This window comes from Sarcophilus harrisii, chromosome 6 (assembly GCF_902635505.1).
Source record: "Sarcophilus harrisii chromosome 6, mSarHar1.11, whole genome shotgun sequence".
Taxonomy (NCBI): domain Eukaryota; kingdom Metazoa; phylum Chordata; class Mammalia; order Dasyuromorphia; family Dasyuridae; genus Sarcophilus; species Sarcophilus harrisii.
Genome location: NC_045431.1, coordinates 163,915,966 through 163,938,981, shown reverse-complemented (window position 1 = coordinate 163,938,981; position 23,016 = coordinate 163,915,966). Strand labels below are relative to the sequence as shown.

General features: G+C 35.0%; 1 protein-coding gene across 2 annotated transcripts; it reads right to left on the bottom strand.

Annotated features, from left to right (window-relative positions):
- Positions 1 to 1,168: 1,168 nt before the first annotated feature.
- Positions 1,169 to 20,954, bottom strand: LOC100927203 (sulfotransferase family cytosolic 1B member 1-like). Of its 2 annotated transcripts, XM_012552924.2 has the most exons (9): positions 20,745 to 20,954; positions 20,442 to 20,555; positions 12,538 to 12,716; positions 10,946 to 11,074; positions 8,012 to 8,109; positions 4,453 to 4,579; positions 3,901 to 3,995; positions 2,354 to 2,534; positions 1,223 to 1,370 (listed from the first exon to the last, which is right to left on the bottom strand). In XM_012552924.2, the coding sequence occupies exons 3-9, from the start codon at positions 12,680 to 12,682 to the stop codon at positions 1,258 to 1,260; spliced, it is 888 nt and encodes a 295-aa protein (XP_012408378.1). In that variant the 5' UTR covers positions 12,683 to 12,716; positions 20,442 to 20,555; positions 20,745 to 20,954; the 3' UTR covers positions 1,223 to 1,257. The 2 variants fall into 2 exon arrangements, with proteins under 2 accessions (XP_023362403.1, XP_012408378.1); XM_023506635.2 differs by lacking the exon at positions 20,745 to 20,954 and having other exon boundaries at positions 1,169 to 1,370; positions 20,442 to 20,738.
- Between the last annotated feature and the right edge of the window lie 2,062 nt (positions 20,955 to 23,016).

The window sequence follows — 23,016 nt, the reverse complement described above, 5'->3', positions numbered from 1 at the left end:
AGCAAAATTTTATTTGATGTTCCTCACATGGAATGTGTAAATGGTATAGCTCAAGGAACTATCATTGTACAAGTTAACAAATTATCTACCTCTGATTACAATGGATACTGTCTATAAATGTTCTTTATCCCTATTAGAATGTGGTATCATTGTGAGTAGACTCTTTTCTTTTTCTATTTGTGTTCCTGGTTTCTGGTTCAGTACTAGGTACACAGCAAGTGCTTTATAAATTTTTTTAATCCCATTTCTCCCTCCAAGTTAAAAACTTAACAAGGTGATTTTGATTATTGTTCTTCAAACTCCTTCTCCATGAGTTCTATGAGCCTGAAGAAATAATGGCTTGTCTTGATTTTACTGTTTTTTGTTAATATGAGTTTCCCTTTATAGAAATTCTTTAGTGTGCATAACCAGTCTTTAGGTCAGTAAACCCTTATTAAGCACCCACAGTATGCCAGACACTGTGCCGAGATACAAAGATACAAAGAGATGCAAAGAAAGATAAAGGGCAGTCCCTGACTTCAAGGAGCTTACAATCTATCAACCAAGCTAAGTTTCCCTGAGGAGTTAAGTCTTTTTAGATGCTGTTCTTTTATGGGAACATATGGACAGGATAACAGAACATTTGTTTGGGAGATAGACTGGAAGTCATTGTATCTGCTTTTCCTTGGCAGCCCTTTCCTGATTCAGAGTCAAACCCATGTGGCTACATATTTTCTCTGTCCCTACTGGTATGCCTGTGCAATATAAAACCAGTTCAAAGTGGGGGAGGAGGGAGAAGCCATTTCATGTGGAATGAAATATTTTGGGACAGTCAATTAGTGAATCTGTTTCACTTGGTTTTTAAATTTATTTATCTATCTTTTTATTTGCTTATTCATCCATTCATTTATCTATTTACTTGCTTATTCTGTTTGTTTGTTAATTTTTTTTATTAATTAATTACAAGAGTTTTTTCCCCTGATTTGGAGGGGATGATGGGGACAGCAAGATGGGTTAGAGAAAATATAGATGTCCTACTTTAAAAAAAATTACATTAAATTAAAAAAAAGAAAACTATTTGTCAGGAGTTGGAGAGGATCTGGATTTCTTAGAATTTGCCCCAGTTTTTGGCTCTGTTTCTTATGCAATTATTCTTATTTGAACCATCAAGATAGTTGTTTTTATTTTGTAGGTTGAGGGGAAAAACTTTTATTAGAGATATTTATTGAAATGTAATTGCAACAAATCTACTTAATGCATAAAACTTTTTTTTTTTTTTCAGATTTCAGTTCGGAACTTCAGAGTTGTTCCACTCATCTTTTTCTCATAATCTGCATCGAATTTCTCATTTTGTGCCACAGTAAAGTAGTTCTTCCAATCACCAGCAATCCCTGAAGACAAAAGAGAGAAAAAAGGATGAAATTCCCAACGAACTGAATAATATTTTAATAAATGCTAAGAATTACTTCATCAAGATGACTAGAGGAAGAAAGCCATTCCATTTCTCCATGGGCTGAAACAAGAGGAAATAAAGTTCAAAAAAGGTTGAAGCACCTGGATGATAGAGTGGCTAAAGCACTGGATCTGGAATTAGGATAAGATCTGAGGTCAAATCTGTCTCTCAGAAACTAGCTCTGTGATCCTGACCAAATTGCTTACCTGTTTGCAGCTTGGTGTCCATAACTGCAAAATGGGAAAAATAATAGCACCTGCCTTCCATAATTATAAAGTGCCTTGTAAGTCTTAAAGAATTAAATAACAACATCTTCCACCACCACCACCACCACCACCATAATAATAATAATAATTCCAACTCTCTTACTTATAAGATATGTGATCTTGGATTTAATGCCCATGAGTCTTAGTTTTCACATGTATAAGATGAGAGAATTATAGATGACCTTTAACTTCTCTTCCCAATTTAATTGTTTTGATTTAGACTTTCAAACTTGGGCTACTAACTGGCAACATAACTTAGGCAGAGCAGGGCTTTTTAAAGTTTGTCCATTCATGACACCTTTTTCATCTCAGAAATTTTATACAGGTATGTAATAGATGTCTGAATTAAATATTTACTGATAACAAATCATAATTTCATAACTCCTACATTCAGTTATGAGAACCCATATGGGTTCACAAACCACAGTTTAAGAAACTCAGCTGTAGAGAATAGATCACTTTAATTTAGGAATAGTTGCATAATTATGGATAAGGTATTTAATATTTCAATGCCCCAGAAAATTCTTTTAGAATATAAATGACAAATCATTAAAGCTCTGAATTGTATTGGTAGAGGGTTTTTCCATATTGGGAGTTCCCCACATTGATAAAATTGTGGGCCTGAAACAAAAAAGTTTAAAATGGCAATATTTACCTTTGCGCATGAAAGGAGAGATATTATGGTCCATCAAAGAAGTTGGTAGTGACTTGTAATTCACCATTAAATTATCTTTCATGGATTCAAAGGATGTGTGTTGGACAATTCTGTCCAAAGTTTCTTCATCAAATTTCTTTCCTAGGAATTGCATCACCTTCTTAATTTCTCTCTTTGGATCCTATGGATGGAGAAAGATATTTTGAGAGATAAGAAAGATGAAGAATATGAATTAAATATAAATCAGTTAAAGAAAAGGTCTGTGATAACTCCCTCTTTAATTATGCTTTTATTTGATCAACAATGTAAATATTTGTTAGTGCATTTGATTCTAAGTCATGTGAACTCCCTTGGCAAGATGATTATTCATCATCATTAAGCTTTGTGATCTTGGTAACTTTAATCTTTAAATCTCAGTTGAGCTACAAAGTTGTACAATGATAAAAAAGGAAAAAGAATTTAAATTTAAAAATTTAATAAATGTTTATCAGATTAAAAATTAATCAGAAATAAAACATTCTTCTTTGATCCATGATAAATGCTGCTTTTGGAAATGGAAAGCATACTCATTTCAATTATTCTGCCTTCCATAAAAATAAGTTTCCTCATTTTTCTCTACTCTTAATATTTTAGCAAGACAGTCAGATGTGGGAGAAAGCTAGATACAATCAAAGTGGTTCAGTGAATAGAGGGCTGGTCTGGGGTCAGAAGCCATGGGCTCAAATCTCAACTCTGATACTTACTGTTTGTTTTTTCCTCTTTCTTCTCTAGAGGATATCAGGAAGGTGATGTTTTGACTTTCAAATGAATTGCATTTAAGTGAGCCAGAGTTGTTCAAAATCATCAGTTTTGCTCTCTCCTCCATAGTTATCCGTATCCAATGGTAAGACATAGGACTGGATGACTAGTGATGGCCTTGGATGCAGTGGGAGACTGTGTTTTTGCTATGTATGTGACCTTTGGTAAATAAAATAATCTCTTTAAGCCTCAGTGTGCTCATTTATAAAAGGAGGATTTTGGCCCAGAGGTACTTTAAGATTCTTTTTGGCACTAAATCTAGGATTCCATAAACTGAATCAGAAATTCATTATGATTCTGTCACTTACTGGTAGTATAAGCCCAGAAAGACAGTGTAGAGTCATTTAATTTACTTGAGATAGATATTAACATACTCAAAGTCAAACAGGTAATAAACATCAGAATTGAGATATAAATCCAAATCTTTTGATTTCAAAGAAGTTAGTCTGAAGAATTTGAATAAAAACTATTTTGTGGAATTATCACATCATCATTGGTACCTAATCCATTGGTACCTGATCCATTATAGCTGAACCTTCTGATGGCCATGATTATACATAAGTGATCTTCAAAAATTAAAATAAGATGGAAATCATCCATTCAATAGATGTTTGTATCAAAGACAAGAGGTTAGTATGGATATCTTGCATAGAAGCCTTTCATCACTTATTTCATTTTAGATGGAATCAACCTTTCATCTCAGTGGTATGAAAAGGATTTGCTGAAATATATCACTGTGTCAATTGTACCTCTTTTATGTCCTCGTAGAACAGATAGAGTATAGGGTGATCTTTCTTCTTTTCCCACCAGCTTATGACATGTTCATGCCAGTGACCATAGCTCACTACATTCGGAAAATAAAATGAAAAAGGAAAAATTCATTAGAAGCATCCCATATTAGGTTGAGATTTCTAGATATATCATGAAGTATACCAGCAATTTGTTTTAACCCTGCATATGAAAGTTCAGAAGTAAAAAGAAAATGAACTTTCTCTTCTTCCCCCCACTCCCGGCTCCCTGAAATTTCTTGTTGATGATTGTGTCATTGTGAAAGGTAAGTGCATAGAAGTACTGAATTACAAGTTTAGTGGAAGACCACAAAGAAAAAGAAAGAACATGGGAAACTATGGAAATCCCATCAAGGAGAGAATAAAAAAGATGGACATTTAAGAGGATAAAATGACTTAGGATCATGCTGATAACAGTATTTACTGAATACTTTCTGATCTCTACAGTACTTCTGCCAGCAGCATCTTTTGTGACTCTTATCTCAGTAAATTTGTCTTAATTTCTTTACTTACCATTCCCAGACATGAATTTCTCTAGGTACTCAGCAAATGTGCCTGGATCGGGGTGGAACTTGTTCATTCTGTCAAAATGGTAATAGGAGACTGCCACATCCTTGGCATTCCGAGCTACGTAGATAACCTATAGGCAGGCAGTGGAGGAAAGAGATGTTATTATAGGGAGTAGAGCCGAGAATGCTGAAGAGTTCCCCATTTAAACCTGTGGCTAAAACTACCTGAGCTTTGGAAATGGGAAAGGTAAAGATCAAAAGCCATAGGTAGTAGGCACTTAATAAATATGGTTTTCTTTTCTTCTTGGACTTTATACTGTCTCCACTCTAGCCTCCTTCATCTCTTCCCCCATCTCTTTTTCAGCTCTCAAGCTCCACTATGGGAGTGTTTTTATTTCTGCCTGTATTTGTATTTCCAGAATTCAGCAGAGTGCCTGGCATATAGCAAGAACTTAATAAATGCTTGTTGATTTGTTGACTGATGTGAAACTGATACCTGTTTTGTAGTTCCACAAATCTTCCAGGAACTTTCTCTTCCAGGAGAGTATAAGAGGAGTTTTTGTCAATGTGTGTTTCTGAGTCTTTTGTAATTTAAGCATTTCTTTTGTCATGGAGAAAATAAATAATAGTCATATATCTGATTTGTTTTATATTGTGGGTATTTTTCTAAAAGGGACACAGTTTTTTAGAGACTCTAAACATGAATCATTAGAGATTTTCTACTTGGAGTCAAGGACATAATGAGTCAGAGAATATGAGAAAAGTCAAATCCCATTCCCCTACAGGTCAGATTCTGAGGACTGAACTTAGTTCTGCGTGAGGCAGCCACAGTCCAAAGCTGAAAGTTCTTTCTACATTTAAAAATACAATCTAACTTTATTTAAGAATGTAAAAAATTTTTTTTTAGATCATTGATAGTATAAGAGCAAATGACTGGATGATTTTGCTCCATGGGTAGTTACAAGCTGGTTCAAACCAGTTTGGTACTTTAAGTCCTGCGGGGACCATGGCAAAAAAGGACTCCCCAGAATGATAGAGGGATAGAGTTTCCTTCCTAGAAGAATTGATAGACTTTGTGTAAAACCATATCTGCTATGGAGGCTTTGTTAGTTTTTCCCCTGGCAGGGAAACTATCCTTGAGACTGGATTGGTCCAGGAAGTGATGGTTTTCTGATTGTCTGGGGCATAAAAAACCCTTCAGCCTTGGTGGGCTGCATCCCCCCCCAAAAAAAACATCCTGGGGATCAGGTTCTTTTCCATTTGGAGATGTTATTTTAAATGATAGTATAAGAAATACTGAAAAGTTGAGTTTCCATCAAGTGTTGTAAGCTTTGAGGTAGTATAGGATGGTAGGTACCACTGCCCAATAGGTTTTCAGAAGGTGAGAAGTTAAGGAAGGGTAAGATTCCACAGAACAATTAAGTTTCAATTTCTCAGAATCCTTGAGCAAACAAGGAATTAGGGGGGCTAGGAAGGATTCAACCAATCCATAAAAGAATAAGAAAAGAATAAGAAAAAGAAAGAATTTTATGGTTTTGAGAAAACCACAAACTTAAGATAATAGCCAATCCAATCCAAAGTAGTTGGAATCAGTAACCTGACTTGACCAAATCACTATTGCTTGCTTTGTCCACCATTTTTGAACATGGGATACATGATGAGGGAGGGTGACATGCTTATACATATTTAGGGGGAGACACATAGTGGGCCTATGGGAAAGATTGTAACCCTGAAGGAAATGGACCAATCCAGTCTTTGAAGGGAGGTGCTGCACCAAATTAACAAGTACAAAGTTTCTCCCACTTCTGTTCTCAGGGTTTCACGGGCTCCCTCTTCCCAAAGTGGAGCCCGCTTCTGGCCAGAAACATTAACATGATTCTTCTTTAATAAATTTTCTTCAACATCTGATTTTTAGTATAAAGAGTGCGTTTCTAACAACGTCCAACTCTTTGTTTTCTTAGAGTTTTCTTGGCAAAGATACTAGAATGGTTTGCCATTTCCTTCTGTAATTCATTTTACAGATGGGGAAACTAAGGCAAGTAGGGTTAAGTGACTTGGCCAGGGTCACACAGGTAGTAAGTGTCTGAGGCTGGATTTGAATCCAGTTCCTTCTGACTTAAGTCCTGGCACTCTATTTACAGCAGCACCACTTAGCTACCTGCTGTTTGGAGATGAATGGGGCCATTTTTACTTGCATCCTCTTTGAGTATTCTTATGATGGCTATGATTAAGTAAGCCATCTTTTGTTGATATTGGATGGCCTACAAGTATAGCATTTCATTTCAGTCCTTAGCCTTGAAGTACCCGACCAACTAGAGGCCAGCCTTGCCTACAAAAGAGTCTATTTGTAGGCTGACCCATCCCCAAGTTTCTGTATCTGTTTATGGATTCTGGCCTCCTTTGTGACTTAATCATTTTCTCTGGTGTGAAAATGAAGGTCATTGCATACTCAATTCCCATATCGAATAATTGAATGGAAGATGTAAGTCCTATTACCCACAGTTAGGATATACTAGGCTTAATTTAGAATACTTTCCTCTATTAAATAAAAATTAGAACAACAAGCAAAAGAAAGAAAATGAAGACACTGATATTGAGAGAGTTAGTCCCAGCATTGGACTCCATCTGTGTAAACCTAAAAATCTTGGGGGACAGGGTAGAGCCTGGGTTACAGATGTAAAGTTCTTGAAGCCCAGGAATTATTTTTGTTTTTTGCCTTGACACTCCCAGGGTCTTTGAGGCAAAAAGAAAGAACATCAGCCTAAAAGCCATGAAGACCTGAATTCAAGTCCCTTTGATATATCCTAACTATGTGGCTGTGGGCAAGATATGTGATCCTGAAATTCTGTAAACAACTTTAAGATCCTAAATTGCAGAGAAGGTGGTGAATTGCATTGGTAAAGGAAATGCCTATACTAATCAAAGATGTAATACCTCTTCTTCTTTCTCTTCACAAAGTTCTATATACACTCATTTGAAAATAGTGGGCATTTAACAAATGCCACAAAGCTTCAGCTAACATCCCACCTTCTACAGGAAATCTTTCCCCTTAATTCTACTAATAATATTTAATTTATCTTGTCTAGTTCTTGCTGGCATATAGTTGTTAACATGTCTCCCCCATTCAATTGTGGTCTCCTCTAGAGCAGATCCTGCTATTTTCTTTTCTTTATATCCCCAGAACTTGGTGTAGTGCATGATACATAACAGAGACTGACATTAATGAGCTCTGTCCTTAAAGTACTGACTTTTGTCATTTATCAATGATCACACTTTTCTCTCTGCTGAGAAATTAGGAGTCACATAGGTGAGGATTTAACTAGAAAACTAGTACAAAGCTAAGCTGGAAGAAATGCTGACATACTTAACCTTTCTATACCCTTAGAATTGTGAGAGGGAAGGCAGATGATATAAGCTTGCATTGTCTATCAATATAGTTTGCAAAGCACTTTCACACATGATTCTTTAGAGGCAGGTGCTATATGCCATATAGGCCCCTGGTCTTTTGTCTCCTACGCTGGTACTTTATAAAGAACTACTTTGTCTCTCAAGGCTGGGGTTACCTTGCAGTTGCTCTCCCAGAAATTCTTAGGAAGGAGGGGAATTGGCAGGTGACTCTTCACAAATCGAGGAGATGGCAGCTTTTCTAAGACATCTGTACCTGAGAAAAGTCATGTACATATAGAAATTAGATTTCCCCTTGAAATTTTTACTATCTTGTCTTAATTGATGCTTTTCTTGCAACTTTCTGAAAAGTATTATCTGCTTGGGAAGACTAACCCAATCTCTAGTTGTCTTTGTCTTTTCTCATGCTGGGAAGAGCTGGGATGGAATTCCTTCTCCACATCCTCCCCCTTATTGAATTAATTCACCAGTGGATCACTGAAAACAGAGGCTGCAGTTGAATGAAAGCAGTAGCTGGGTCTTGGAGGTCCTATGCACACATGATCCCCTTTAATGGTCAAAGAACTATCATCATCTCAAAGCTAAGGAAAAATGTTTTTGCTAATAGCATTATTCTGGCTAATATGACCCTTTGTGGATCCAAGATGGGTAAGCGCCCAATGAAAACACAACAGGTCCATATATTGTACTTCCTATCCTTCAAGTAATTTGTATAGAAGTATATATTCAGAAGTTCCATGGCAAGCAATCCCTGGCTTTAAGTTCTACTCTCTTATGTTTATTATTTGACTTTGTCAAGTCAATAAATCTCTTTTAGCCTCAGTTTTCTTATCCAAAATGAGGGAGTTGGACTTGATTTGCCTCTAATGGTCTTTCTTGTTCTAAGGCTATGATTTTCTGATATGGTAGGAAGATCAAAAGTAGATTTTCCCGGTCCATGTATTGTCCCTTCTGGAACTCTAAGTAATTTACATGGAAGTTGATACTATGGGGAATAAAGAGTATTTTTCCTGAGTATGCTTCATTAATTAAGAAGGGGTCTGGACTTGTGGTTTTTTTTTTTTTTTTTGAAGACTGAGACTTCCTTTCTTGCTTAAGCTAGAGACACAGTGGTCACTTCTGGAGCTAATCCTTATGTAAGCTTTAACTTGCTTCATTTTCCTAAGTGAGCTGGTTTTAGGCAGCCAGGTGGAGCCTTCACCTTGAGCACTACTTTTGTTGGTGCCAGATATATTTGAGACTCTGTTGCAGCTCAGGACTCCCTAACTTAAGTGATCCAAGCCTCTCCAATAACCACAGCCTCTTCTGAGACAAGGATGTTTGCTATCATGAGTGTAGACCCATGATTTTATGGGGCATTGCTTCTCAAAGTGTGAGCACTGGGCCTTTGGGATTTCTTTGAGACCTTTTTAGTCATATATTTGTCAAACTATATATCAAACTACTTTTAATAGTTTGTAGTCAAAACTACTTTTATATGAATACTAAGATGCTATTTGCCTATTAAAATACTCTTGTCATATCCAATTACATATCTGTGTGTCTGGATTTTCTTCAGCAAAAATAACATTGCAACACATTGAATGCAGAAGCAGATAGGAGAATAAAATTGTCTTCTATCAAGTCAGACATTAAAATTTTGAAAAAGATCTGTAAAGCAATATTATTTTTCTCACTTATAAGTTTTCTTATTTTTTATAAAGTAAGTTACTTATATTGACATGTGATGGGTTTGTTATTATTTTAAAATAAATTAATAATATTAATTTTTTTATCAGTTTTAATTTTAAATACAGTAAATATTGGTATAGACCATAAACCCACATAAACAAAAGCTTTTGGGGACCTCAATAATTTGTAAGAGCATAAAAGGATCCTGAGACCAAAAAATTAGAGGGTGATTGGGATAGGGAACTTCCTGATGAGGAAATTCCCTTTACCCATATAGTATGCATCTTTACAATTTATATAGTCTTAGAAAGTTGTCTTGACTCTAGAAGATTGAGTTTAGTGACTTGACCAGCCAGGATGGATTAGAGGCAACATTTGAACCCAGTTCTTCTTGAATTTGAGATAAATCCTCTATCTACTAAACCATACTACCTTTGTTTCTTGGGTGGGGCTTTGGTGATAACTACAGGCAGATTCATCCGCCTGTGTGGTTGCCTAAGATAGCACCCTGTGCCATGGTCAATTAGTATTAAGGCGAATGTGTGTTTATTGGAGGATATTCACTTAATAGTGGTTTGCTTCAATTTCCTCCTCTGTAAAATAGGGATAATAATAGCACCTACTTCCAATAGTTGTTGTAAGGACCAAAGGAGATAATTGTAAATCTGGCACATAGTAAGTGCTATTATTAATAATATTTGTAAAGAGCTACTAGGAATACAACTACAACTATCACTACTAATACTACTTCTACTACAAATACTACTATTATTACTAACACCATCACACTACTACTACTACAACTGCTACTGTCACTGCTATTACTATTACTACAATACTACTTTTGCCACCATTACAACAACTATTACTATTACAACAACAATTACTATTTACTATGGCTACAAACTACTACTATTACTCTTACCACTACTACAACTATTACCATCACTAGTACTATTGCTGCTGCTGTGGCTGTTGTTATCAGCAATCAAAGATCAGTTAGAACTTATATCACACCTATGGTCAGTGAGCTAAGTTTTTGCCCTCACCCTTAAGTGTGACCTGAATCAACTTAAAATGTAATAGAAAAAAAAATGAAATTATAATAGAATATAGATAAATTATTTTTGGGGAACAATTCAGATTCATTTTTTATTTTGAATTCCAAATAATTTCCCCTCTCAGCTCCCTCCTTTGCCCATTGAGAAGGCAAATGATATGATACCTATTATAACAAAAAGAGGTAATGTTTATATCTGTTTTTCTAAGTTATGGGCAGCAATTGTAATCCTGTCGTACAATTAGTGGGACTATTTCTATTTCTTAGGATAAAATACTGAACCTTTTTTATTTTTTTTAGCAACTTTATCCTTGAGAAAGATAATCATAATAAATAATGAGAGCATTTATAGGGTAAATACTTGTGGGTAATATTCCAGGAGCTGCTGACTCTAACATTGGGATACGTTCAGTAATTGGAATGTTTTTCTGTTTTTCAGCAAAACCATCATTTTTAATTAAGTCCATGATTTCACTCATCCATGTGGTACCTGAAATAAAGGCAAAAAATAATAGAGTCATACAATGAACTTGTATTCATGGGTACAAGTAGTAATGAGATCAGTGGAGATTGGGCCAAATTTAGAGTCAGGAAGTACTGACTTTGAATCCTTCTTCAGACATTTATTAGCCAGATAATTCTGGGAAAGTTGCTTATCTGCATTCGGTCTCAGTTTCCTCATCTGTAAAATGGGCTTAATAATAGCACTTGCTTCCCAAAGTTGTTGTGAAGATCAAATGAGTTAATATATATAAAGCACTTTGCAAATCTCACAGGCTATATGAAAATTAACTATTATTATTGTTATTTTTATTTTGTTGCAGTTTTTGTTGTCAATAATCAGTCTGTAAATAAATTTAAAAAATATTATTAAGTACCTATTATGTTTGTCACTGTGTTAAGCACAGGGATACAAAGAAAGGCAAAAGATAGCTTTTGCTAAAAAATATTCAGGGCAATAAAATGAGAGAAAATTTAAATAATTCAGTCTTGGGAAAAAAAAGGAATTGAACTAACTATAAAAGAACCTATATATTAGAGGAGAGAAAAAAAAACAGTTATGGAGAGATTTCAGAAGGTAGGGGGGACAGTGAGATATATAGACACAGATCAAACAAAAGAAGCAAGAAGCCTGAGATCTCTAGGCTAAAAAGGGTAGTGTAGAAACATGGGCAAGAGAAGCAATGAGAGAGAAAAGCAATGACTTCCTCATAGGTTCGTATTCACAGATAGATTTACATCTCCCAACTTCCATTTGCATAAGGCATTATACTTTACGAGGGCTTTCATATATATATATATATATATATATATATATATATATATATATATATATATCATCCAAATGGATGTACATCATCCCCATGGATTCTCATGCTAATCTTATGAGATATATGTATATGTATGTTTTAGATATGTATATGTGTATATAATCTATATGCATGTATATATGTATATGTGTGTCTTATAAGCTAGTTAGGCAGGGGGTACAAAAACTTGTTTTATATTTTTTTGAATCAACTCTGATTATTCATGTATTTATCTACCTATCTTTACATCTCACAGGGCTGATGTGAAGAAGAAATGTTGTTGAGGACAATAAGAGTGTATGGGTGAAGCAGTGTATAGAGAGTTGGGCTTGGAGTCAGGATTCAAATCTGGCCTTACCTGTTGTACAGTCCTGGGCAAGTCACTTAATTCTATTTGCTTCAGTCCCTCAACTGTAAAATGAGCTGGAGATGGAAATCACAAGCCACTATCTTTGCCAAGGAAACCCCAAATGGGGTCATGAAGAATTGGACATGACTAAATAGCAACAAAATTATTATTATTTCATAATTTCATCAGTGTTGAAAAATCAAGTGATTTGTGAAGATTGAAGGGGAAAAAGTTGTAGGGGGGAAGGAAATAAGAATTTGGGGCAGACATCTCTTTTAAAGACATGATACTCACCAGATTTGGGATAAGTGATTATCCAAATATCTTCTGGCCTGCATTGGAACTGTTCAATCCTTTCCCAATTGAATGTAAAGGCATAAACCATGGGGTAGCCATGGATAATCTTGAAATCATGTCGGAGGAAATCTGGAGAACTCATTCTGGTGTTAGATGATGGATGTGTAATTGTAAAACTGAAGAAGCAAACCAGAACATGATTAGCAAAACATTGTGAACAAAAGCAGAAATTTATATGGGTTCAGGATACATTGAGAAGGAAGAAAAGAGAAGAGGAAGGAATATAAATTTGGGTTGAATCTGAGTTAGAAGTGGCCATGAATACAAGGACAAACAGTGTCAATATTATCCTGAAGACTAGTGGGCTTCAAAGTGAGAAGCCATGCCATGACCCCAAAGAAACTGTGATCAAATAATCAAAACGTAGGCATCCTTCTCTAACCTGGGGCTCACTGCCAACAAAATCATATCTATTCTCTGTCCATGAAAAACTTGTACATCCTGGTGAAATAAATTAGAATGAGTTTTAAATTTTTAGTATCTTTTTCTGCCTTTAAATATATGTTCATAAATATCTATAATTACATATATATACATTATAAATTCATTTTGCTTATGCCATAAAAAGGAAGAGGTTAATTATAATTATATCTCTTTATTTAAAATATTTTATTCCTTATATCTGTAGCACAGGTAAAAGATAAATAAAAGCAAACCCTAAAAATAAAAAAAAAAGTATATCTATTCCTAATCCAAGGGTAATCTCACAGTTTAAGAGAAAACATTTAAGAGCCCTGAGATAGTTAACAACCTGCTTAGCTCAGAAAAACATTCTCCCTTGGCTTGAATAACCATGCCAGATTACATTATTATAATGTTCAAATCTATATCACCTGCCAATCTGATTTGGTGATCAAAACTTCAGATTTAGGAAGGCAGCAGGGAATGTCTTTGATCAGAGAGAACAAAAAGACTTCCTTAAGGTGAGGATGATTCTTGGAATCTAGAGAAAGGCTCCTTAATGATTAAGAATATAGAGAGCCCCCATTCTTCTATGTACTTCTATTACAAAACTTCCACTCCCTTGCTGCCTTCCCTTTATTATTTTGCTATGCTTTTTTTTTCTGTGAAGAAGAGATATTTTTATAATAGAAACAGATGGAACTGGGAAGCTTTTTTCATATTCAAATGGAAACATAGGGTTGTGAAGTCTGTACTAAAAGTCCCTGATGACTCTCTGGACAAATTTTACGTTGCATTTAGCATGCAAATGAGTATTAATTATTCAAGTTAGGGATACTGTTAATGGAGACAGGGGTCAGACTGAAAAGATGTGGGGATAGTCAGATAGGCTGCGTCATCAAATAGCCTCCATCTTTCTGGTTTCAAGTCTAGTGTTTTACCTCTTATGCTGTCTGCTGCCCTATAGGGGAAAACTGGTATTAAAATTCAGGCCTCATAACTTATATTCCTATTCACTTTCTGCTTGTTTTTTAAGTCATTTATTTCTTAATGGAATAAATCATTGATTTCTGTATAATGAGTAGCTTTGTTTGAGAAATTTTCTCAAGAGTTTCCAATGTTAATGGAAATTTGCTAATCATTTCTCATATTTCTTTTGAGAGTCTTAAAGAGTGATTCTTGCAAATATTATCTCACATTTCTATGGCACTTTAGGTTTACAAAGCACTTTCCTCAGGACAGCTTTCTGTGATAGGTGGTACAGTTGTTATTTAAGATTGGCAGCTATAATTTACATTCCACCCTCTACCTTTACAACTAGCAAATTCCTACCACCTATCACTCTCTTTATTTCTGTATAACTTAATCACCAGCCACCAAACAACAAACTCTTCCCCAACCTCTACCTTCCTGTGCTCTCACCCCCATTTTTTTTATCAGCTCCACTTTCCCCCACTCTGACTTTGTCCACTCCTTCCTTGCTGCCCTCTAGAACTCCTGTGCCACAGTGAACAAATTCCTTTTGTTCTGGAATTCTTTCTCTAATACACCTATTGATTTGCTATCATTAAAATTTGACTTCTTCCAGAAATCATTGCACTCCTGGTCATCCTCTCCATTACTTTTACTCACATTACCTGTAACTTTGATCCTATAGAGGTGGAATACTTGCTCACCACTGACACTTATAATCTCTCCCTTTTTCATTCATTGCTCAGTAACCTCACCTCCTTAAGTTCATTCTATTAAAAATGTGCAAATCCTGTTAGCTATTGCATATGGGGCCTCATGCCATGTGCCACAGGACAAACATATTCAGTGCTTGGGATGATGTTTTCCTTTCTTCTTCAAATTATGCCCTTATACTAGGAGATTTCAACATATGTATTGATGCTTCCTCACATTCCCTAAATTCTTAATTCCTCAATCTCTTTAAAACATGACTTGTTTCTATTCTCATTCTCAACCACACACAAATATGGTCAGTCCATAGATTTCATCATTACAGAGGTCTACTTTACTTATCAACAACCTCCAACATCCCTCTATCTGACCATAATCTCTTACTAGCCTAATGCTCTTTATGCTTCACCTCTTCTACATTTATTCTTCTCCATAATCTTGACCTCAATTTCCTGTCTCTCCTTTCCTTTATATACTTAGATCATTATCCTGTTGAGATTTCACTTTTCACTCCTCCTACTCTTACCCTCAGAGATAGTTAATTCAACTCTACACATTATTGTTCTATTGCATCCCCTAGGTACTTTGCTTAAATACTACCAATCTTGCCAAATCCTAAACCTGCATTATTTTCACCAAAGATTTCCTCCACTTTACTTATTTGATGCTAAATAGAGTTACAGAATGTCACCTAAGAAGACTGACTGGATTACGCTATAGATTGATTTATGGTACCTAACTACAAATAGGCTCTCAGGGCAATAAGACAGTCCTTTTATTCCTCCTTAATATACAGTGATTCTTTAAGTGATTCTTTATCTCACTTCCCACAGAAGCTATTCCAGATCTCTTCTGTCCTCAAGCCTTCCACATTTTCCTCTCACTTTATTCTCTAAGAAAATTATCATTTGCTGTGAACCCCCTTGCCCCTTATTTTTATTTCAAAACCCCTTCACATCGTCTTCCATTCTTTTATCCTTTACTCCATCCTCTGACAATGAACTGATACTTCTTTGTTCCAAAGCCAAGCTTTCTTCACATGCCTTCCCATTTTCTCCATCCTATTGCCCACTCAAGCATCTTCCTTTCTAATACTGAACAATTTACTTCCACATTTACTAGTTTTTTCCCTAATATCTTCAATTGCCCCCAAGTCTCTCCTATCTTTTTCAGATAGGACCAATGTGTTTGCTTTAGAACAATGTACTTATTCAATTCATTGAAGATACAATGGTAAGGGTAGGGTTATTGTTGAGAAGCAGCTGTGAGATATATATATATATATATATATATATATAAATTCTTTTTGTTAATATTCCTTTCATATACATATATGAAAGGAATATTAACAAAACCTTTGAAAAATAAAAAAGAAAGGAAAATTATAATGTGTCACTAATATGACACTTGAAGCCTTTTTGATTTGGCAGGACTTGCAAGAGTTTACATACCTCTGACAGAACCCTTTGAGAAACCACAACTATTTGAAATATATTTCTACATCACAATGAAGCCTCAAAGTAGGATTTTGTGAAGGAAAACTGATTTATTGGATAGTCTTCAAGTTCAGGCCCTCTGAAAACATTTTTTTTTAAAAAACCCAACTAATATTGTCTCCGGTTCAATTATTGCTTTTGACCAGCATGATTTCTCATTGAAATCTCCTTCCCCTGAATAAGTGCCAGTATTGTAATAGTATCCTAAAATCCCATTATGTGCCAAAGTGCCCTAAACTAGACTGATAATAGGTTTAGGTTCTGGAAGGTACACTTATAAAACAAGTGCCCTGTCCTTAGAGACGACAAGACAGTAATGGAATGAATACTGGATCTGGAGTCAGAGAACTTGGTTTGAATCCCGAGCCTGCCACTTATGATCTGTGTTAACATCGAGCTATTCCACAATTGATGAGCATTCCCCCAATTTTTCAGTTCTTTGCCATCACAAAAGAGCTGTTACATATATTTTTGTATATAAAAGTTATTTTGATCTTTTTGGGATACAGACCTAGTAGTGTTATTGCTAGGTCAAAGGATATCTTTAATTTTATAATCCTTTGGACAAATAATTATTTATTTTATTTTATTATTTATTTATTTTATTTAATTATATTAATTATATATAATATAAATAATATAATATATTATTTATATATTTTAATATATTTATATATAATATAAATAATATAATACAATATACATATTATATATAATATATATTAATTATTTCATTTAATTATAAATTTTAAATTTAATCTGTATTATTAACATTTTCTCTACCACCTTTTAAAGTTTAGAAAGTCAGCAAAACTAAATCAAGTCCTGACTTGTAGCCTTAGAAAAAACTTGGAATTTATCAATTAGCTCTTGAGATTGGTTTTGATGACTCCAGGAAAACTAAGCTGCTTCCACGGAGTTTACAGACTTTGGAGGGTGGGAAATGGCATACATCCAGGTGAGAAAGCCCCCAAAGTATACAAAAAGTAATTCGTGGTTCATTTAATGTTATAGAATATTCTAGTGCTCTAATCTATTAAATATAAGATTAATATAAAAAGGCATAAAAAGCTTAAATATATTGATGCAAACTTGAATAAGTAGCATCAAGGAAACAGTATGTACAATGACTCTAACAATGTAAATGAAAATAACCACAAAATGGAAAATAAATGTTACAAAATTACAAAATTCAATCTTGGCACCAAAGAACAGATAAGAAAAGTTACTTTCTCTATTGCTTTGCATAGTGGAGATCCACAGGTGTTTAACTTTGCATAGATGATGAGTTTTTTCAAAGTCTTTAATAAATTTTGCTAATTTTTTACATTTCTTGCTGTTTTTCTTTGAAAATATTCTTTATTATATGAGAAGGCTCTCTGGGAGAAGAAAGGAGGATAGAAGAAATTTAAGTGATGTAAAAACAGAAATATGAATAAAATTTTTTAAAAAAAGTAATGCAAAAGAATTTTAAGAGAAGGAGAGAAACAATAACTACCTAGTAGGCTCAGGAAAATCCTCCTAAAGAATCTTGGCTGTGAAGATGTTTTAGAAAGAGAAAATAAGACCCAGATACCATATATTATTGTAGCAGTATTTTAAATGTATATAAACTTCAGAAAAATGTTTTTTGGGAAAGAAGGGTCCAGTGAAGTGGTTTCATCAGTGTAAGGAACTTTCTGTATAGTCAACAACTTCTCACAATATTAGGAAGAAGAACAGAAAGGAATAAGCCTATTATATCGTAGCAGCCACTGTGGTAAAAACTTTTTTTTAAATTATAGTTTTTTATTTACAAGATATATACGTAAGTAATTTTCCAGCATTGACAGTTGCAAATCCTTTTGTTGGTAAAAACTTTTAACAAATATTACTATTTTTGATCCTCACAGCAATCTTGTGAGATAGGTGTTATTACTGTCTCTATTTTACACTTGTGGAAACTGAGGTAGGCTGAAGTTTAATGTCTTGCACAAGATCAGCTGGCTAAGAAATGTCTGAGGCTGGACTTGAACTCAGGTCTTCCTGATCTTTGCCTCGGTTCCCTCATTTATAAAACGAGCTGGAGAAGGAAATGGCAAACCTTTCTAGGATCTTTGCTAAGAAAATCCCAAAGGGGGGTCACAAAGACTGAAAAAATGACTGAACAACAGCAAACCACAACAACTTCCTGACTCTAGGTCCACTGCTCTATCCATGGTGCAGTTAGTGAGCCAGGAACCCTAGGATGTTAAGTGAATTGGACGTGGTCATATGTCAGTTTTTCAAAGGCTGGATTCCAGTTCAGTTTTCCCCAGTTCCAATGCTCGGCCTATCTCTCAACTCTGTTATGCTGTCTTTCTCAGGAAAGAAAGAAAAAAGAAAGCCCAGTGTGCACAACTGTCAGTGAATCTTTCCAAGGATCCCTGATCAACATAAGCTCTGCTCTGCTCTTCTCTGCTTTTCTGGAGGTAGGAGGAGCACCTGAGGACCAGAATGGATTCCTGCCACTGGGAAACAGGAGAACCATATCTCCTGATCAAATCACTCCAATATAGGATGTTCACAGAGCTTGGGAACTCTTGTTGAAACTTCTATAGCTGAGTGTCTTTTGATATGGATTGGTTAAAATCCTTTAAAGTTTGATCACAATAGAAAAATTGTTTCCTGTTTTCAAGATTTAAGGGGCAAAGTTTTTCTGAAGGAACTCTTACACTCCTAATTACATTCTCAGTGCTTCAAAACACTGTTCTTGGAATGCTTCCACTTGGCTGGAGTTGAGGGTCTTGGGTAATATTTTTTATTAACATAAAATTAACAAGTTTTCCTAAGAGCTAAAATAGGAGAAAACAGAATTGGAGAAACATCTAATTTGGGGGGATGGAGTGAGGGGAGTTTCTTCATCTAATTTTCAATGTAATACCAGTGTTTAAATCCTAGCAAAACTGGGCCTCAGGTTAGTTCTCTGCTTAGTTTATGTTTTAAAAGATGTATAGCCCGATGAAAGAAGGGCATTTTAATAAGGAGAATACTTGAGGGTGACATAAATATATAGAATAAACTTCAGGAACTTTAGATCCCAAGACTGAGCTGAGTACTGTGACCAAAAATGGTAGGGAAAAGAATTATGTTGGAAAGTGTGTTGACAAGATGTAGATGTTTTAAATTAGATTCAAAACAGGGAGAAGAAAAGGGAATGTTGTAGGGGTAATACAAAGAGTCCTGGAACAGACAAGGTGATATTTCAGTGCTGGTAGAGCTATAAACTGGTCCAAACCATTTGGCAAACAATTTGGGAATATGCAAGACAAGTTACAAATTGTTCATACCCTCTGATTCAAAGATTATTTTACTTGGATTCTGCCCCAAAGAGGTTAACAGCTGCAAGAAAGAACCCATGCATCCAGTGATGTCTACTTTATTTGCACTATTTGCAATAACAAAAAAGTAAAAATAAATGTGTGTCCGAGGATGAGTGGCTGTTCATACTGTAACAAAGGAGAATGTAAAGAATCCAGAGACACACAAGAGTGTAAAGAGAAGTAGAGTGAAGAGAGCAGGACAAAAGAACAATGCCCATAATAAACTACATCATACATTTTAAGGTTCTTTTTCACAAGATGGAATTTGGACTGGAAGTTGAATATCATAGATTTACATATTTTAAAATATTATATGTCATACAATGTGGTATAACAGAAAAATTCTGGGAATTCAGAAACCTGAGTTCTAGTACTGACTACCATTAATCATTTATGCCCAAAATGTTTCCCTCCTCTATGTGACAAAGCATTTCCTTCCAGAACTTTGTTTTTTTCATTTACAAAATAAATTAGATAATCTCTAAGATTCCTTCTGGCTAAAAGTTTAGGCACTTTGTGTCAAAGTTACTTGATAAATTTAATCCAATTAATTCAGTTAAAGCTGGAGTGGACCTTAGAAATCATCCCAATGTTTTCAAGTGTGAGTGACTTCTTTTTCATATTAAATCCATCTACAGAATAGTAGAAGTACTATGGATCTACATTAAATGAGGAAATACATGACTAGAGATGTATTTAGTGCCAAGAAAATTTGGGGCTCAAAGACTGGGAATCATTGAATCGAATCCCTTCATGTTGGTCTAAAATCATGCATATAGTAGTGGAGCCCAGATTTCAATTCAGGTTTTCCAATGCCAGAACCTCTGTGTTCTCCATTGTCTTTTGTCTGACATTTTAGGTATTTGAGAAACACAAACATATGATGAAAAAAATCCTGGAAGAGAATAAAAGTACCTACCCTCTGGATCAAGTATTCAGTCTTTGCCCAACAAACCAGCCTTCCTTCCCTTTTTCTTCTGGTTGCAGTCTGTTTCACTTCTGCTGGATCTCCGATGTCAATTTACACCCACCTCTAAGAGACAACAAAGTTTTCCTGGTACATATCTATTATCCACTTGAAAACCCTCAAATGATTTGAGGAAAAAGCACATAGAAATGATTGAAGGGTAGATTTGGCTCATAGACATGGTTTTGCAAGCAAAATAGGAAATATAAGAATAGGAAGAAAATAAATTCCCCACCCTCCCTGTCAGAGACTTACCAGGAAGAGAAAACAGAAACGTGCAAATTCTGCAGTGGCTGTTATGTAAGGAGTTAAAAGTCTAGAGTTGAACAAGAGTTCCTGGACACAAAATAGGGAGGGCCAGTTGTCTGAGAACAGTGAGGGCAGAGCCTTGGGCATGGAGCCAAGGAAGAAATAAAAAGTTGTAATCCCAAGGAGCAAGACTGGACAAGTTATTATTTTTTAACAAGGTCTTTTTTCTGCTTGTTGGAGTAAAAAAAAAAAAAAAAAAAAAAAAAAAAGCCCAGTAAGGAATGCAGCACAACTTCGTGGTACTTTTATAATACTATCTGAGGGGGGCAGGAAGGTACTTGACTCATTTCCATCTTTCTCACTGGGCTGATGTATTAAGGCCATTCCTTTGGATAAAGATGATAGCATTCTGGGACCCCCGTCAAAACACCCATTACCTTAACACTATTACATATATGCTGTTCCTTCCTCTCCCTTCACCCTCCCTACCATATTCACATTTTGGCAATTGTTAGTTTGTAAGATTAGCTTGTTGTTGCAGTTATGTCTCCAGGGAATTTTCCACTTTGTTTTTTCTCAATTACATGTAAACAAAAATTTTTAACATTCAAAAAATTTTGAGTTTTAAATTCTCTCTCTTTCTCTCTTTTTCCCTTCTTGAGAAGGCAAATAATTTGATATAGATTTTATATATACACATATAGTAATATAAAACATTTCTGTATTAGTCACATTGCTAAAGAAAACACAGATCAAAAAAGAACCATAAAGTAAAACAAAATTCAATTAGCATTCATTCTTTCTTTGTGAGCAGATAGCATTTTTCATCATCAGTCTTTTGGAGTTGTCTTAGATCGTTTTATTGCTGAGAATAGCCAAGTCATTCCCATTTGATCATCATAAAATATTGCTATTAATGTGTCCATTCTTCTCCTAGTTCTGCTCACTCCACTTTCATCAGCTCAGTCTTCCCTGCTTTTTTTTCTGTCTCTCTCTCTCTCTCTGTATGTCTCTGTGTATGTGTGTATCTATATAAAAAGTAAATGGAAGATTTAAACTTAAATGAATAATATTAGCATTGAAGACGACAGGGAAGATTCTTTTTCAAAAGATGGAATTTGGGTTGAAATTTAAAGGAACCTGAGAAGTCAGGAAGCAGAGAAGGAAAGGAAAAGGAAGAGTATTCCATCCATGGAGTTCAGCCAGTTATAAATTATAGAATCAGGATATGTAGTATCTTGTTCAAGGGACAGAGAGTAGGATATTGTAGCTGGTAAGGGCTTGGAAGGGATTGTAGTGTAAGAAGACTGGAGAAGTAGAAAAGCATCTGAATGAGAAGGGATTTAAAAGGAAAAAGAGAAAGGATGGAGGAAGAGAGGGAAAGAGAGAGTATGGAGGAAGAGAGGGAAAGAGAGAGACAAAGAGACAGAGAGAGAGATTTTATTTTATTTTAGAGGTAGAAGGGAGACATTGTGGTTTACTGTGTGGGGGAGGTTGAGTCATATGGTCAGATCTGGATTTTAGGCAAATCATGACTTTTGATTGGAGGAGGGATGAGCTTTAGCTGCACTCACCTTCCTTCCCTATCTCCCTTCCCTAACCAATTCAATACCTTTGCCCTTTATCTTATCATAAAGTATGCTTTGCCTAGCTTCAATCTTGTATTACTTCCACCATTTGCAACCTTTACTCCTATTGACTTGCTACTGAATGAAGCTGGAGAAGAACCACCACACTGCTGATTTGGTCCATCATAAAATTATGTTGTATAATCTCAACTGGACACTTTGGCACCTATGTTTATCTATTTTTATACCTTTACTTATTCCTATATAACTCAATAGTTATTGAAACCTTTTAAACTCTCTTCAACCCCTCCTCCAACTCTGTTAAGGACACTTCATGAAAAAAAAATTGAGGCCATTAGCCTCACTTCTTTCCTCTTTTAATTTTACTTCATTTCTTTTATTCACTATCTCCTTCTTTCCTTTATTACATGAAGAGATGTCCCTTTTCTTTCTTTTTTTAATTAAAAAATTTTTTTATTAAAGCTTTTTATTTTTCAAAACATATTAATTCTTCAACATTAGCCCTTGGAATTGGAACCCTGTTCCAATTTTTCCCCCTTGCCCCATGCTCTGTCCCAGATGTCAAGTAGTCCAATATATGTTAAATCCAATATATATATATGTATGTATGTATTTATACAATTATAATGTCACACAAGAAAGAAAGAGAAGCAAAATAAAATGCAAGCAAACAACAAGAAAAATGAAAA